At 50.2% G+C, this 18,660-nt stretch overlaps 1 protein-coding gene across 5 annotated transcripts in view; it reads right to left on the minus strand.

Annotated features, from left to right (window-relative positions):
- Positions 1 to 18,660, minus strand: part of CASC4 (cancer susceptibility 4) — a 227,730-nt gene that overhangs the window by 131,266 nt on the left and 77,804 nt on the right. For 3 of the 5 annotated variants that reach the window (XM_030189830.1, XM_030189832.1, XM_030189828.1), the window contains exon 5: positions 11,599 to 11,746. In XM_030189830.1, coding sequence (XP_030045690.1) covers positions 11,599 to 11,746 — 148 coding nt within the window. The remainder of the gene's footprint in view (positions 1 to 11,598; positions 11,747 to 18,660) is intronic. The other 2 variants (XM_030189831.1, XM_030189829.1) reach the window with 1 other exon arrangement.

The following is an 18,660-nucleotide window of genomic DNA, read 5'->3' on the forward strand; positions in this document are numbered from 1 at the left end:
TGACAGTGTCAAACGCAGCGGATAGATCAAGGAGGATAAGGATGGAGTAGTGGCCTCTGGATTTGGCAAGGAACAGGTCATTACAGACTTTAGAGAGTGCTGTTTCTGTTGAGTGTAGAGGGCGAAAACCGAATTGAAGTGGATCGAGGATGGCCTGAGAGGAGAGGAAATCGAGGCAGCGGCTGTGAACGGCACGCTCAAGTATCTTGGAGAGGAAGGGTAGGAGGGAAATGGGGCGGTAGTTGGAGGGACAGGTAGGGTCAAGTGATGATTTTTTGAGGAGAGGTGTGACTACGGCATGCTTGAAGGTGTCAGGGACAGTTGCAGTGGAGAGAGATAGGTTGAGGATATGACAGATGGAGGGGGTGACAGTATGAGAGATGGTGTTAAGTAAGTTGGTGGGGATGGGATCAGAGGAACAAGTTGTGCATTTCGAGGAGGAAAGAAGGCGGGCAGTTTCCTCCTTGGAGATATCAGGGAAGGAGGAGAAGGAGTTGGTTGGTTGGTTGATGGAGAGGGTTGAAGAGAGAAGAGGAGGAGGTGGCTTGGTAGTGAATTCAAGGTTGATCTTTTGCACTTTGTCGTGGAAGTAGTCAGCCAGTGATTGAGGAGAGAGTGAGGGGGGAGTAGGAGTGGAGGGTACTTTGAGGAGGGAGTTAAGGGTGGCGAAGAGACGACGAGGGTTGGAGCTGAGAGAATTGGTCAATTGGGTGTAGTAGTCCTGTTTGGCAAGGAATAGGGAGGACTGGAAGGAGGATAGCATGAATTTGTAATGAAGGAAGTCTGAATAGGTGCGAGATTTCCTCCAGAGGCGTTCAGCAGATCGGGCGCAGGAGCGAAGGTAACGGATGCAAGGGGTCAACCAGGGCTGGGGATTAGTACGTCTTGTGGGATGGGAGATGGATGGTGCGAGGGTGTCCAGAGCAGAGGAGAGAGTGGCATTGTAAGCGGAGACCGCTTCGTCGACAGACTCGAAGGACATGATGGAGGGGAGGAGATTAGGAATACTAGAGGATAAGGTGGGAGGGTCAATGGCCTGGAGATTCCTGGAAGTAGTGGTTAATGTTGGGCGGGGCTGAGGGGGGGGGGTGAAGGAGTGTGAAAGTGATCAGGTGATGATCAGAGAGAGGAAGAACTGAGGTGTGGAAATTGGAAGTTGAGCTGGAAAAGGAGAGGACAAGGTCAAGACAATGGCCATCCCGGTGAGTAGGGGTGGTGGAGCACAGCTGGAGGCCGAAGGAGGATGTTAGAGTGAGGAACTGAGAAGTATGAGAGTTGGATGGGTCATCAGCGTGTATATTAAAGTCTCCGAGAATGAGGGACGGAGATGAGGGATCAAGAAAAACAGAAAGCCAGGCATCGAAGTCAGTAAGGAAGGAAGAGAGAGATTTCTCAGGGGGGCAGTAAATGACTGCAACTCTGAGTGGTAGCAGGTAGAATAGACGGATGGAGTGAACTTCAAAGGATGAGAAGCAGTGAGATTGTGGTAGAAGGAGGGGTTGAAAACTACAGGTGGGTGAGAGTAATAACCTGACACCTCATCCGCAGCCAATTGGGCGGGAAGTGTGGGAGAAAAGATAACCTCCGTGGCATAGGGCCGCGACTGAGGCCGAGTCATTGGGGGTGAGCCAGGTTTCGGTTAGGGCGAGCAGATGAAGGGAGCGGGAGATGAAGAGATCATGGGTGAAGGGAAGTTTGTTGCACACGGAGTGGGCATTCCACAGGGCGCATGAGAAGGGGAGGGAAGAAGGGGGAAGGAGGGGAATAGAAATGAGATTGGAGATATCTCGGAAGCGTTTGCATGGATAATACGAGGGCATGTGAGGGGGGCCTGGATTGGGATTGATGTCACCGGCGGATAGTAGGAGAAGGAGCAAGAGAGAGCGGAGGAGGGTGGGGGAGGTAGGGCGACGAAGACGGGATGGGCTTAGTAGGAATGGGGATGGGCTAATGGCAGGAAGAAACTGTTGAAGGTTGAGAGCTAGGAGGGAGGGGGGATAGGAGAGATGGTGAGCTGGTCAGGGGTGGGGGTGGGTAGGGTAGAGCAGTAGTGAGTAGGACGGGAGAGGACATGGATGGGCAATGAGTACCTGCGGTGGACAGCGGAGGGGGGGAGGGAGAAGAGATTAGGAAGGGACAGGGTGATGAAGAGAATGTGTAAAGGGGCCATGGTCAGGGAGGCGGGTGATAGGAGAGCTGGTAGGCAGGTGGGTCAGCAGTTAGGTAGTTGTGCAGGCTTGAGGGCAGGTGGGGGGGGGGGCAATTAGGTAGTTGAGCAGGCTAGATGGTAGGCCGGTAGTTGATGGGTTGATAAATAGTCAAGATGATGGTCTGGCAAAGAGGCAAGTTGGTTGTTGATCAGCAAGCAAATTGATGGACTGACAACATGCAGGTAGGTTGTTGGTAGGTAGGCATGCAGGTTGGTTGCTGGTAGGCATGCAGGCAGGCAGGCATGCAGGTAGGCTGGGGTGGATGCGGTGGGAGCTGGAGCAGATTGCTGGAACAAGTAGGGAAAAGCTGGATCAGGCGGATTGGAACAAGCTGGAGCAGATTGCTGGAAGAAGTAGGGAAGAGTTGGAACAGGCGGACTGGAACAGGCTGGAGCAGACTGGATCAGGCGGACTGGAACAAGGTGGAACAGGCAGACGGGAACAAGCTGGAACTGACTGGAACAGATGGAGCAAGCTGGAACAGACAGACGGGAACAGGCTGGAACAGATGGACGGATGAACAGCAAGCTGGAGTAGATGGTCTGGAACAGAATAGTGGAGCGGGCGGCACAGGCTGGAACAAGCTGGAACAGATGGACTGGAACAAGCTGGTACAGATGGCCTGGAACTAGTTGGAGCAGAAGACAGTGGAGCAGCAGGGCTAGGACACTCTGGAACAGACGGACTGGAACACGCTGGAACTAGTTGGAGCAGAAGACAGTGGAGCTGCAGGGCTGGGACACTCTGGAACACATGGACTGGAACACGCTGGAACAGACTGGGACTGGAACAGGCTGTAACGGACGGACTGGAACAAGCTGGTACAGATGGAACTAGTTGGAGCAGAAGACAGCGGAGCAGCAGGGCTGGGACACTAGTTAGGAGCAGGCTGGAACAGATAAGCTGGGAATGGGTTGGAGCAGAGGACAGCAGGACCGGTGCAGGCCGGAAGAGACGGATTAAGCGAAGCTGAAGCAGAAGCAGAGGAGAGCAGAGCAGCGGAACTGGACAGGCCGGAGCTGAAGGACCGGAGCAAGCTCGCAGCAGGGCAGGGATAGAGCCAGCAGGGATCACAAAGATCTGGGAATGGGTCTGAGGGAGAGGATCAACACCAGGGCCTAGGGATTAGCTGCCCCAGGTCACCTGGCTCCCCATGCTCCTCACAGAAGGATCCATACCAGGGCCAAGGGGGTCAGCTGCCCCAGGTCTCCTGGCTCCCACAGCTACAACTTAGGAGCAGCACTCCTAGGAGCTGATCACCCACTGCCTCGCCCCACCTCAATCACCTGGCCCACGCTACTCCGGTTCCCAGGCAGCGGAAGCAAGGGATGACCGGCTGCCACGTGGACGCGCGGTCCCGCCGTCAATCGTCCCGCTTCACTGCTCACCACCTCTCGCCCCGCAGGCCCGCACAGCCAGCCTCTCGCCTCTCCGCCCCCCCCCCCCCGCCCGATCAGGTCCTACCGCCTAGCTTCCCTGCCCGTTGTCTGCCGCACTGCAGGCTATTTCCTCTTTCGGCGCCGATTGTCTCGGGTGAGCTCGTCCGGCTACGGATGTGGCCACGCGGTTTGGGACACAAAGGCAGGTAATCCCGATCGGTCTCAGCTTCAGGTTCTCCCGCCCGCTTACCCTTGTGCACCGCGACTCCGCGGTTCAGTTCCGGTCCATTCCGGTCGGGACGACAGTGGATGGCTCAGTAAGTCTGTTTTTTCTGGACTTCAGGAGCTCTTCCCTTGAGCTCCTTACTTGTCGGCCATCTTGTTACCACAGTACCCATCATCCACTAAATCAAGTCCACACAAGGGAGGTAGAAGAGACATTTGTTTTGCGTTTTGCACAAACCTCTGGCTCAGTTTTCCAATTTAATATTCAGCACATCTGCCTTCCGAACAGCTAAAGCTTTTACCATGACATAAGAGTATAAGTAAAAGAAGGAAAGCTCTGTATAGCTCATATTCTGCTCGCTTCCCCTTTTTCTCTGTGAGCTAAGACCATCTCTCATGTTATTTTTTCCCCACTACTACAATTGCTTTTGCTGGGGTTGACATCCTCAACTTGTTTTCTCCATCCTATCACCTCGTTCCTTTAGTGCAGGGGGTGGCAGGTGGGACGCATATTCACGGTGTAACCTTCAACACACTACGATGCAACCCAGGTGAACATGAGACCAAAATAAAAGCTCTACAAAATAAAAGCTAGCCATCTACAAACTGGTGGAGAGCTATTATTATTATTTATTATTATTTGTTACACTTGTATCCCCCATTTTCCCACCTTTTTGCAGGCTCAATGTGGCTTACATATAACCGTTAACGGTGTTAGCCAATTATGGTTTGAACAAATACATAGTATGAATGAATACAAAGTGACACTGTAGTATAATGAGGTATAAGTATGGTAGGAAACAGTTGGAGGGAACTTAGAGAGGGAAAGGGGGAAGAAGAGTCAGGTAATGTCCGTTGCAGTCTTTGGTTATGTTGTGTCGCAAGTTACCGGTATTTTTAGGTTGGGTCAGTGGGGTATGCTCTTCTGAGCAGGTCTGTCTTTAGTGCTTTCCGAAAATTTAGGTGGTCGAGCAAAGTTTTTACTGCTTTTGGCAATGCGGTCGAAGCTGTGCGCTTAGATAGGAAAAGTTGGTTGCATACGTGGATTTGTATTTGAGTCCTTTGCTGCTTGGGTGGTGGAGGTTTAGATATGAGCTATAAGCACAAATGCTCAGTTTCAAACCACAGAATTCCTGCTCTGGAAGCCCTTATGCTGGCAATGAATTTGGACACTGTGGCTGTTACGGAGACATGGTTCACTGCATATTGTTTATTTTCTCTGAATCTGCCTTTGCTAATCAGGCAGCGGAAGCAGTGGCCCGTCTCATCTCTCTGGGCAAGGTTACATATGCCCTCCAAATATCTAGCTTTCCCAACCTTGAATCTGCTCATGACAGGCTTACACCGTCAGGCAGTATGGACCCTTGTAATTAGAAAGGAACCCAGTATGTAGTAGATATAATAAGATAGTTTATTACAACCTTACCAATAGTAATACAGGTAGGTTAAGTATTCACATAATGGAACCGCATATCATGGCATGTCCTCTCTCTCTAGCCTTCTGGAGTCTCCCTTCTCTGTTCGTCTTCTCCTCTCGTCTCCTTCTTCTTCTTGTCAAAAATAAGCTCCTTCACCAAAGAACATCTAAGTGAATACTTACATAAGTACATAAGTATTGCCATACTGGGAAAGACCAAAGGTCCATCAAGCCCAGCATCCTGTTTCCAACAGTGGCCAATCCAGATTACAAATACCTGGCAAGATCCCAAAAAAGTACAAAACAGTCTATACTGCTAATCCCAGAAATAGTGGATTCTCCCCAAGTCCATTTAATAATGGTCTAGGGACTTTTTTTTTTTTAGGAAGCCGTCCAAACCTTTTTTAAACTATGCTAAGCTAACCGCCTTTACCACATTCTCTGGCAATGAATTCCAGAATTTAATTACATGTTAAGTGAAGAAAAATTTTCTCTGATTTGTAGCTTCTTGGGGGTGATTGTGTCTGATGACCTTAAAGCTTTCAAACAGGTAGAAAAAGCGACGGCCAAAGCCAGAAGGATGCTTGGGTGCATAAAGAGAGGCATGACCTGCAGGAAAAAGGAGGTGATAGTGCCGTTGTATGTCTCTGGTGAGGCCTCATTTGGAGTACTGTGTGCAGTTCTGGAGACTACACCTACGGAAAGATATAAACAGGATGGAGTCGGTACAGAGGGCGGCTACGAAATTAATAAACGGTCTTGAATGCAAAAATTATAGGGACAGGCTTATGAACCTCAACATGTATACACTGAAAGAGAGGAGACATGATAGAAGCGTTTTAATATCTCAAGGGCATTTATGTACATGAAGAGAGCCTTTTTCAAATGAAGGAGAGCTCTGGAATGAAGGGCATATGGCAAAGTTAAGAGGGAATAGGCTTAGGAGTAACCTAAGGAAGTATTATTTCACATAAAGGGTGATGGAGGCATGGAATAGCCTCCGGGTGGAGGTGGTGGAGTCGAGGACTGTTCCAGAATTTAAAAAGGCATGGGATAAGCATGTGGCATCGCTTAGGAACAGGAAGAATTAGGGGTTACAGAGGATGGGCAGACTGGATGGGTCATGGTAAAATTATGTATCATACCTGATAATTTTCTTTCCATTAATCATAGCTGATCAATCCATAGACTGGTGGGTTGTGTCCATCTACCAGCAGGTGGAGATAGAGAGCAATCCTTTTGCCTCCCTATATGTGGTCATGTGCTGCCGGAAACTCCTCAGTATGTCGATATCCAAGCTCCATCCGCAGTACTCAGCACTTAGAGAATTGCACCCACAAAGGGACACTCTGCCCAGCTCACCACCGCCGAAACGGGGGAGGGGAATTAACCCAGCTCATCCCCACACAAGTGGGGGAGGGGAATCCGTCCAGCTCATCCCCGCGGAGCGGGGGAGGGACACCACACCCGCCGATGCGGGGGGATCTGGCTTATCCTGCAACCGCGGGAGGAGCTGACTGACCCTAACACCGCCGAAGCGGGAGGGGTACAAAGCTGCCCTACTGCCGCAAGAAGCGGGAGGGAGTGCCGGCAGAATTTAAGTCTCAATCCAGCCCCGAAAAACGGAGGGGAGAGGAATGCAGCAGCTCACTGTAACACAAACTCGTCTCAACTCTTGAAGAATCCATTGAAAAACTTGAACACGAAGTCCTCCTGAACAGGAACTGAAGACTAAACTTGAACCTGAAATGCAACCAGAATATAAACAATACAGATATCTGGGAGGGGCTATGGATTGATCAGCTATGATTAATAGAAAGAAAATTATCAGGTATGATACATAATTTTACCTTCCATATCATGCTGATCAATCCATAGACTGGTGGGATGTACCGAAGCAGTACTCACCCAGGGCGGGACATAGAAATCCCTGACCGCAACACTGAAGCTCCAAACCGGGCCTCCGCCCGAGCAGCCACAGTCAAGCGATAATGCCTGGAGAAGGTATGAGCCGATGCCCAAGTTGCCGCCTTGCAAATCTCTTCCAAGGAGACGGACCCGGCCTCTGCCATCGAGGCCGCCTGAGCTCTAGTGGAGTGAGCCTTCAGCTGGATAGGCGGCACCTTCCCCGCGGCCACATAAGCCGCTGCAATGGCTTCCTTGACCCATCTTGCCACTGTAGGCTTAGCAGCCTGCAGACCCTTACGAGGACCTGCAAACAGGACAAACAGATGATCCAACTTCCGGAAATCATTGGTCACTTCCAAGTATCTGATGATGACTCGTCTCACATCCAGATATTTGAGAGCAGAGTATTCCTCTGGGTAGTCCTCCCTACGAAAGGAAGGGAGACAGAGCTGCTGATTCACATGGAAGCGAGAAACAATCTTGGGCAGGAAGGAAGGCACTGTGCGAATAGACACTCCTGCCTCAGTGAACTGCAGAAAGGGCTCTCGACATGAGAGTGCCTGGAGCTCGGAAACTCTTCTGGCTGAAGTGATAGCCACCAAAAAGACTGCTTTCAACGTCAGGTCTTTCAGAGATGCCCTTGACAAGGGTTCAAAAGGCGGCTTCTGCAAGGCTCTTAGCACCAGGTTGAGATTCCACGCAGGCACCACTGAGTGCAGAGGAGGGCGCAGGTGATTAACTCCCTTGAGAAAGCGCACCACATCTGGCTGCGAAGCCAGGGAAGCACCCTTCAGGCGGCCCCTGAAGCAAGCCAGAGCCGCTACCTGGACTTTAAGGGAACTGAGCGAAAGGCCTTTCTCCACACCTTCTTGCAGGAACGCCAACACTGAAGAAATTGGAGCAGTGAAGGGAGAAAGTGAGCCTGCTTCACACCATGCTGCAAAGGTACGCCAAACCCTGGCGTAAGCAGTAGAAGTAGAGCGCTTCCTCGCTCTTAGCATAGTGGCGATGACCTTGTCTGAGAAGCCCTTCTTTCTCAGACGCTGCCGCTCAATAGCCAGGCCGTAAGACCAAAGGGGGAGGGATCCTCCATCACCACGGGACCCTGATGCAACAGGCCCTGCTCCACTGGCAGCCGCAGAGGATCGTCCACTGAGAGCCTGATCAAGTCCGCATACCAGGGACGTCTGGGCCAGTCCGGACCCACCAGGATTATCTGGCCCGGATGCTTTGCCACCCGGTCTAGCACCCTGCCCAACATGGGCCAGGGCGGGAACACATAGAGAAGCTCCTGTGTCGGCCACTGTTGGAGAAGAGCATCTACTCCCAGGGATCGAGGGTCCCGTCCTCTGCTGAAAAAGCGCGGCACTTGGCAATTGGCCGATGACGCCATCAGATCTAGGCTCGGCTGGCCCCAGCGCTTCGTGATGTCCAAGAACGCCTGAGCAGATAGCTGCCACTCTCCGGGATCCAAGGTATGGCGACTGAGAAAGTCCGCCTTGACATTCATGACTCCGGCAATGTGGGCCGCTGACAGCTGTTCCAGGTTCGCTTCCGCCCACTGGCATAGATTCATGGCCTCCTTGGCTAGAGGGGCGCTCTTGGTACCTCCCTGGCGGTTGACATAGGCCACAGCCGTGGCATTGTCCGACAGGACCCGTACTGGCTTCAACGCCAGTACCGGGATGAACTCCAAAAGCGCCAACCGAATGGCTCTGAGTTCCAGGAGGTTGATAGACCACTTTGCCTCTGCAGGAGACCAGAGCCCCTGCGCTGTCCTTCCCAAGCAGTGGGCTCCCCAGCCCGACAAAGAGGCGTCCGTCGTGACGACAATCCACTCCGTGGTCACCAGAGGCATTCCTGCAGACAACTTGTCTGTCTGCAGCCACCAGCTCAGCGCCTTGCGCACTGCTGGGTCCAAGGGAAGGCGCACAGCATAATCCTCCGACACCGGAGTCCAGCGCTGCAGCAGAGAGTGTTGTAGTGGTCTCATATGAGCCCTGGCCCAGGGCACTACTTCCATCGTGGCCGTCATAGAGCCCAACAGCTGCACATAGTCCCAAGCCCGAAGAGGAGAGGCTACTAGGAACTGGTCCACCTGAGCCTGAAGTTTGACAATCCGATTGTCTGGCAGGAACACTCTGCCCACTTGGGTGTCGAATCAAACTCCCAGATACTCCAGGGACTGAGTCGGGCGCAGCTGGCTCTTCTCCCAGTTGATGATCCACCCCAGGGAGCTCAAAAGAGCAATCACCCGGTCCACAGCTTTGCCGCACTCTGCATAAGAGGGGGCTCGGATCAACCAGTCGTCCAGATAAGGATGGACTTGTACTCCTTCCTTTCGCAGGAAGGCCGCGATGACCACCATTACTTTGGAGAAGGTCCGCGGAGCAGTAGCCAACCCGAAAGGGAGGGCTCTGAACTGGAAGTGTCGGCCCAGGACTGCAAAACGCAGAAAGCGTTGATGAGGAGGCCAGATGGGAATATGCAGGTACGCTTCCTTGATGTCCAAGGAATCCAAGAACTCCCCTGCCTTCACTGCTGCTATAACAGAGCGGAGAGTCTCCATGCGAAAGTGCTGCACTTTCAAGGCCCGATTGACCCCTTTGTGGTCGAGGATAGGCCGGACAGAACCTCCTTTCTTTGGTACCACAAAGTAAATGGAGTAACGTCCCTTGCCAATCTGATTTTCTAGCACCGGAACGACCGCACCCAGGCGTATCAGGTTGTCCAAGGTCTGCTGCACTGCCACAGCTTTGACTGGAGACTTGCAGGGAGAGAGTACAAACCCGTCTCTTAAGGGTCGGCAGAACTCTAGCTTGTAGCCGTCTCTGATGACTTCCAGAACCCAAGCGTCTGAAGTTACCCTGGTCCACTCGCCCAGAAACGAGGACAGGCGTCCTCCAATCTGCCCTGGGCCATGGACCAGGGCACCGTCATTGGGTACGAGACCCTGGGGGAGGACCGGAGGGCGCACCTCCGGGACGGCGGTCTCTGCGAAAGGAATGCTGCTTGGGGGAGAAGTTCCTTTTGAAGGAAGAGGGGGCAGAGGAGCCCGACTTGCCCGGGCGGTACCGACGGGCTTCCTGAAACCGTCCTCTGGAGTTACCAGGGCGAGCATCACTGGCCCAAGCCCTGACCTCTGGTAACCTCTTGCCCTTAGACGTGCCGAGATCGGTCACAATTTTGTCCAGCTCGACCCCAAAGAGCAGCTTGCCTTTAAAAGGCAACTTAGCCAGGCGGGACTTAGATGCGTGGTCAGCAGACCAATGCTTCAGCCAAAGCCACCGCCGCGCAGAGACTGTCTGAGCCATACCTTTAGCCGAGGCTCTTAAGACATCATACAGTAAGTCTGCCAAATAAGGCAGGCCCGATTCCAGGGCCGGCCAGTCAGCCCTCAAGGAAGGATCCGAGGGGGAAGCCCGCTGCACAATCGTCAGGCACGCCCTGGCCACATAGGAGCCACAAACTGAGGCCTGCAAACTTAAAGCAGCCGCCTCGAAGGACGACCTTAAGGCCGCCTCCAATCTTCTGTCTTGGGCGTCCTTTAGGGCCGTGCCACCTTCCACCGGCAACGCCGTTTTCTTAGTCACCGCAGTGATTAAAGAATCCACGGTAGGCCAAAGAAAGGTCTCCCGTTCACTTTCAGGCAAAGGATAGAGGCGGGACATAGCCCTAGCCACTTTAAGGCTCGCTTCCGGGACATCCCATTGAGCCGAAATCGTGGAAGGTTCTAGGCGGGCGCTTCGTCCCCAGCATAATGGCGGAGCCAACAGGGGCTGAGGGAGAGACGTCCTTTCCTAATAATAACTAACATTCTATTTGCTTTCTTAGCTGCAGCAGCACACTGAGCAGAAGGTTTCAACGTATCATCAACAACGACACCTAGATCCCTTTCTTGGTCCGTGACTCCTAACGTTGAACCTTGCATGACATAGCTATAATTCGGGTTCCTCTTTCCCATGTGCAGCACTTTGTACTTGCTCACATTAAATGTCATCTGCTATTTAGACGCCCAGTCTCCCAGTCTCGTAAGGTCCTCTTGTAGTTTTTCACAATCCTCCAGCGATTTAACTACTTTGAATAACTTTGTGTCATCAGCAAATTTAATTACCTCACTAGTTACTCCCATCTCTAGGTCATTTATAAATATGTTAAAAAGCAGAGCCCTGGGGAACCCCACTAACTACCCTTCTCCATTGAGAATACTGACCATTTAACCCTACTCTCTGTTTACTATCTTAATCAGAAGTTGCAAAAAAAAAAAAAAAAAAAAAAAAAAAGGAGACAAATTTCTTTAGTTAGCCTTAAGTAATAGTAGAATCCAGTCCTTCCAGCCTTCATCCTGGATCTATGGGGGACAAAATGATCACAGAGCAGTACTCTGCATGTATTAAATAAAATGGAGTGGGAGAGAAGGGAGACAGATAGGGGGGGGGGGGGGGGGGGGGGGGAGTACCTCCTTCATGTTGGCTGTGGTTGCTAGAAGGATCCTGTATCCTCGGCTCAGTTTCTTCTATTTGCTGTACATGTTTTGGTTGCATCTGGTCACCAGCAACGTCCACATTAATCTCTTTACTGGGTTCCATGTTTTGTGTGTTTTGCTGCTGAATGGAAAACAATAACAAACACTTTTTGTAGAGTAAAAGCTTTTATACCACCAATATAAACATATCTAATAATTTTATTTTATTGCATTTGTATCCCACATTTTCCCAACTCTTTGCAAGCTCAATGTGGCTTACAATACATCATGAATGTTGGAAATATATTAGAAAATAGATATTTAGTGTTACAGAAGGATCTTGGCTAACATAATAATGATAAAACATGATAGTAGTATAACACACAGATATTGTAAGACAGTTCTGAATATATGCGGAGGACTTGTGTATATTCACATTGGTTGATCTTTGTGGTATGCCTTGTTAAAGAGATGGCTCTTCAGTAGTTTGCGGAAGTTCGTTAGTTTGTAAATCGTTTTTAAGTTTCGTGGCAATGCATTCCATAACTATGTAAGGTTCTGATACCTTTTAGTGACATAACAACTAAACGTGTCATCATATGAGCTTTCAAGACAACACAGATGCTTTTCTGAATATATGAAGTGAAGGAGTAAAAGTAAGAAAACAGTAAAATCTCCTGCAATCACTGTTTCATCTATAAAGACTCAGTTCTATCAGAAGCAATGGCACATCTCTCAGCAAATCAGCTTGGGGAAAATCCACTGCTATTTCTGGGATAAGCAGCATAAAATGTACTGAACTTTTTCAGGATCTTGCCAAGTATTTGTGACTTGGATTGGTCACTGTTGGAAACAGGATGCTGGGCTTGATGGAACTTTGGTCTTCCTTTTATTTTTCGTTTAGTATCTTATTCACCTTCAATTTTAAGTTTTATTTCTTTTCCGAAGCGGCCGGGTTTCTCCCCTTTTTGTGCCCTTCTCTTTCTTGGTACAATCGCATCATTTGATTTTGCCAAAGCCGTTTTTCCTCCCATGTCATTGAAGACACCCAGCGGCTTCAAATGTTGTTCTCTGTGCAACCGGACTATCTCAGGTACCAATACTCATTCGCGGTGTATCCAGTGCCTTGGGCCCGAACATAGCCCAGCCGTTTGTAGTCTGTGTCTTCGTATGAAGAAACGGACTCAAGTGTCTCGAGAAGCCCAGCGAGAAAAACTTTTTGGGGCCCGGTCTGGTCCTTCGACGGCGACTTCGGTACCGAGGTTGGTGGCGTTGGCATCGAGGGAGGCATGGACTTTGGAAGCAGAGGTAATAGCTGCTGAGAGACCAAGTCGCACTGGGAGCAGTGAGGCGTTGAGTGGGTCTCCACATGTCTCGAGGCCTTCTGTTACGCAGGCCCCCCCGGGACCAACCTTTGTCGGACTCGACCCTGAGGAGACGTGAGGATTCCACGTTGTTCTCATCGGTACCGAGGAGTGTCGATGACAGGTGTCAAGTGAAGGCGAAGAAGCACCGTCATCGATCTTCTTCGACATGGTGCCGGGAGCTCCAGGGTGTCGAGGGACTCGGCCACCAAGAAGCATCGGTGCCGAGAGGACCGCTCCCCCTCTATACAGGAGGTGCCGATGCATCTGTCTCCTGGCAGCCCGGTACCTGCTCCCAAACCTCAGCAGATTCTGATGCCGGTTGTTCCACCAATCCAGCAGTCTTCTCCAATGGCGGCTCTCGACAAGCTCATCCAGGCCCTGCTTCCAGAGCTCCAGGAAGGACTGCTGCGCCAGTCTGCTTCGGTGTCGGGGGTGTTTGCGCCTGCTGTACCGTCTGCTGCAGGGGCTTCTGGCCCTTCACCTGCGGTAAGGACCCCGTATTCGGAGCCGCTTGTGGCATCGGTGTCGGCTGCCACCTAGGTCGACTCCCCTTCGATGTCGGTGGAGGAAGCTTCGCCGCAGTCCAGGTGGGCGACGGCCTTTCAACATCGCCATTCAGGATGTTTATCCTCTGCGTCAGGGCAGGCTCAGTCTCGGTATGCTCTCAGAGAGGTTTTATCCGATACTGAAGAGGAGTGTTCGTGGGAATCAGAGGAAGATCCCAGGTACTTTTCTTCTGACGAGTCCTATGGGATTCCATCTGAACCTTCTCCTCTACCAGAAGGGAGTTTATCTTCTCCGGAGAGTCTGTCCTTTACATGTTTTGTCCGGGAAATGGCTACGGCTATTCCTTTTCCTATGGAGGTTGAGGATGAGCCCAGGGCTGAGATGCACGAAGTCCTGGACTATCCTTCTCCACCTAGGGAGGCTGTGACGGCTCCTCTACATAAGGTACTGAAGGAGGTCCTGCAACTATCCCTGACACCTTCAAGCACACCATAGTCACACCACTCCTCAAAAAACCATCACTTGACCCTACCTGTCCCTCCAACTACCGCCCCCATCTCCCTCCTACCCTTCCTCTCCAAGATACTTGAACGCGCCGTTCACAGCCGCTGCCTTTTCTCTCCTCTCATGCCATCCTCGATCTGCTTCAATCCGGTTTCTGCCCTCTTCACTCGACAAAAACAGCACTCTCTAAAGTCTGTAATGACCTGTTCCTTGCCAAATCCAAAGGTCACTACTCCATCCTCATCCTCCTCGACCTATCCGCAGCTTTTGATACTGTCAACCATGAGTTACTTCTTGCCACACTGTCCTCATTTGGGTTCCAGGGCTCCGTTCTCTCCTTGTTCTCCTCTTATTTCTCCCACCGTACCTTCAGAGTACATTCTCATGGATCTTCCTCCACCCCCATCCCGCTCTCTGTTGGAGTTCCTCAGGGATCTGTCCTTGGACCCCTTCTTTTCTCAATCTACACCTCTTCCCTGGGCTCACTGATCTCATCTCATGGTTTCCAATATCATTTTTATGCTGACGACACCCAGCTTTATCTATCCACACCAGACATCACTGCGGAAACCCAGGCCAAAGTATCAGCCTGCTTATCCGACATTGCTGCCTGGATGTCCAACCGCCACCTGAAACTGAACATGTCCAAGACCGAGCTTATAGTCTTTCCACCAAAGCCCACCTCTCCTGTTCCTCCTCTCTCGATCTCAGTTGATAACACCTTCATCCTCCCTGTCTCATCTGCCTGCAACCTCGGAGTCATCTTTGACTCCTCCCTCTCCTTTTCTGCGCATATCCAACAGATAGCCAAGACCTGTCGCTTCTTTCTCTTTAACATCAGCAAAATTCGCCCTTTCCTCTCTGAGCACACCACCAGAACTCTCGTCCACTCTCTCATTACATTTCGAGTATCTCAGCAGATCACAGCTCGGCAGATGTTGAGACTTCTGGGCCACATGGACTCCACAGTTCATGTAACTCCCATGGCACGTCCACATACAACTTTAGCTCAATGGAGCTGCGGGGGATCTGGAGGTTGTGATCCAACTCTCCACTGATTTTCTAAATTTTCTTCAGTGGTGGACAATCCGGTACAATTTGACTATGGGATGACCATTCCAAATTCCCCAGCCAGAAGAAGTGCTGAAGACAGATGCATCCCTCCTACGGTGGGGAGCTTATGTAGATGGGCTTCACACTCAAGGAGCCTGATCCTTCCGGGAAACAGCTCTTTAGATCAACCTCCTGGAATTGTGAGCGATCTGGAACGAGCTGAAGGCTTTCAGAGATCGGCTGTTAAACTAAATCATCTTGATCCAAACAGACAATCAGGATGCAATGTATTACACCAACAAGCAGGGAGGCACCGGATCTCGCCCTCTGTGTCAGGAAGCTGTTCAGATGTGGCTTTGGGCATGCCGTCATGGCATGTTTCTCCAAGCTACTTATCTGGCAGATGTAAAGAACAGTCTGGCTGACAGACTGAGCAGGGTAATGCAACCTCACGAGTGGTCACTGAATATGGGCGTAGCCCGCAAGATCTTCCGAGCTGTGGATCTTTTTGCCACTCAGATCAATCACAAGGTCCCTCAGTTCTGTTCCAGGCTTCAGGCCCACGACAGACTAGCGTCAGATGCCTTTCTCCTTCATTGGGGAACAGGCCTTCTGTATGCGTATCCTCCCATACCTCTAGTAGAGAAGACTTTGCTGAAACTCAAGCAAGACTGTGGAACCATGATCCTGATTGCACCCTTCTGGCCGCGCCAGATCTGGTTTCCTCTTCTTCTGGAGTTGTCCTCCAAAGAACCGTGGAGATTGGAGTGTTTTCCGACCCTCATCACCCAGAACGAGTCACCGCTTCTACAACCCAACCTCCAGACTCTGGCTCTCACGGCCTGGATGTTGAGAGCTTAGAATTCGCCTTCTTGGGTCTTTCAGAGGGCGTCTCCAGAGTTTTGTTTCCTTCCAGGAAAGATTCCACGAAGTGGTGTTACTCTTTCAAATGGAGGAGGTTTGCCATCTGGTGTGACAGGAAGGCCCTAGATCCTCTTTCTTGTCCAACACAGACCCTGCTTGAATACCTTCTACACTTGTCAGAGTCTGGTCTAAAGACCAACTCCGTAAGAGTTCACCTCAGCGCAATTAGTCTTATCATTGGCGTGTAGAAGGTAAACCTTTCTCTGGAGAGCCTTTAGTTGTTCACTGCATGAGAGGTTTGCTTTTGTCAAAGCCCCCTGTCAAACCTCCACCAGTGTATTGGGATCTCAACGTCGTTCTCACCCAGCTGATGAAAGCTCCCTTTTGAGCCACCGAATTCCTGCCATCTGAAGTACTTGACCTGTGTAAATTTTAAAGGCCCTCTTTGCGCCCTAGGAATACCTTCCTCCAGGGACAAAGGGACTGCGCTTCCGCCTGCCTAGATCCTTTTGATATTCCATCCCAGTGATATCTCTGTTGTGTAGATATCAGAAGGCGTAAGTCTGGGATACTGTCCATGACCATGGCCTTCTGTCTATCAGGATCTAAGTGAATCCTTGGTCACCTATGTAGGTACATGTTTCCTATTAAAATATAACAGTAATTTATATAGACATTGAGTGTTAGTTGTGTGTGTGGCTTAGTTTGTAGTATCAATGAAAGGTGAAGAATACTTGAAAATAAAGACAGAGATAGATTTCAGAGAGAAGGCTTTATTCTTACCAAGTTGTTCAATTAAGTACAGACATCAAACACATTCTGGTTTCAATCGCATAGGGCTCCGCTGTCCGAGAAAGCGTTGGGGAGGACTCCAACTTTCTCTCAAAATCTTATCTCTTTTATAGCCCCAAGTCCCAATACAAGTCTATTGTGAGGTACCTTTTTTTTTTCTAATATTTCTCAATTTCTTAGATCATACTTTCGTATCCGGCCAGATGCGCATCTGTACCATCTGTCTTTCCGTTCTAGCTATTTCAAGAGATTGCCCCATATCCATCAAAGTCAACATGTTTTTGGAACATTTTGTTTTGCTCGTTTACCAAAATATCTTTATCAGTTTCACATCTTCCTTTTGTAATACCTTTCATAACATCTTATGATCTGTGTGCCATCTTATGGAAAATAAGTTCCATTTTAAGAACCTCATTTTATTCCTTTTACCCATTATTCTTTCATTATAGGTGCTATATTCAATTAGAAAGTTGTACCTGGTTATGTTAAGACCCATTGTTCAGACCTGCTTTTTGCAGATTCTCAAATATGACATCATTAGCTTGTTACTTGGCCTACTCAATACTTTTTCAGTTGCTTTAGGCTGTGTAGCTCAGACCTACCACTGGAATAGTGGTGGGCTAAGCTACACAGCCTAAATTTACACCTGGAAGGTTGTTTTCTTGGTGGCTGTTACTTCAGCTCGTAGGGTCAGTGAGCTTCAGGCCCTGGTGGTGGATGCACCTTATACTAAGTTTCATCACAACAGAGTAGTCCTCCGCATGCACCCTATGTTCCTGCTAAAAGTGGTGTCGGATTTCCATCTGAACCAGTCAATTGTCTTGCCAACATTTTTTCTCCCAACCTCATGCCCACCCTGGCGAGAACAGTTTGCACACGTTGGACTGCAAGAGAGCACTGGCCTTTTACGTGGAGCGGACGAAGCCCTTCAGACAGTCCGCCCAGTTGTTTGTTTCTTTCGACCCCAACAGGAGGGGAGTCGCCATCGGAAAACGCACACTCTCTGTCTAGCAGATTGCATTTAACATAGTAACATAGTAGATGATGGCAGAAAAAGACCTCCACGGTCCATCCAGTCTGCCCAAGAAATGTGACACTTTTTTGTGTATACCTTACCTTGATTTGTACCTGTCTTTTTCAGGGCACAGACCGTACAAGTCTGCCCAGCACTATCCCCGTCTCCCTCCATCGGCTCTGGCACAGACCGTATAAGTCTGTCCAGCACTATCCCCGCCTCCCAACCACCAGCCCCGCCTCCCACTACTGGCTCTGTTATCTAATCTCGGCTAAGCTCCTGAGGATCCATTTCTTCTGAACAGGATTCCTTTATGTTTATCCCACACATGTTTGAATTTCGTTACCGTTTTCATCTTCACCACCTCCCACGGGAGGGCATTCCAAACATCCACCATTCTCTCCATGAAAAAATACTTCCTGACATTTTTCTTGAGTCTGCCCCCCTTCAATCTCATTTCATGTCCTTCATTTCCTTCACTTATGCCCAAGCTGGGCCGACTTTGGAGAGCCATGTCACGGCTCATAATGTTAGAGCCATAGCTGCTTTGGTGGCTCACTTAAAGTCAGCCTCCATTGAAGAAATTTGCAAGGCTGCAACGTGGTCATCAATCCACACATTCACATCTGACTACTGCCTTCAGCAGGATACCCGACACAACAGTTGGTTTGGGCAGTCAGTGCTGCAGAATCTGTTCGGGGTTTAGAATCCAACTCCACCCTCCTAGGCCCATTTTTGTTTTGTTCCAGGCTGCACTCTCAGCTAGCTGTATATAGTTTAAGGTTAATCTACGTTATGTCCTCGCCGTTGTGAGGCCCAATTGACCAATATTCATTGTTTTGAGTGAGCCTGGATGCTAGGGATACCCCACATGTGAGAACAAGCAGCCTGTTATTTCGTTTGCTTTTTTTGTTTAACTGAGGAGACGCGCACCCGCGCCAGAAGACTCTGGCA

Source organism: Microcaecilia unicolor, chromosome 1 (genome assembly GCF_901765095.1).
Source record: "Microcaecilia unicolor chromosome 1, aMicUni1.1, whole genome shotgun sequence".
In the NCBI taxonomy this organism is placed as follows: domain Eukaryota; kingdom Metazoa; phylum Chordata; class Amphibia; order Gymnophiona; family Siphonopidae; genus Microcaecilia; species Microcaecilia unicolor.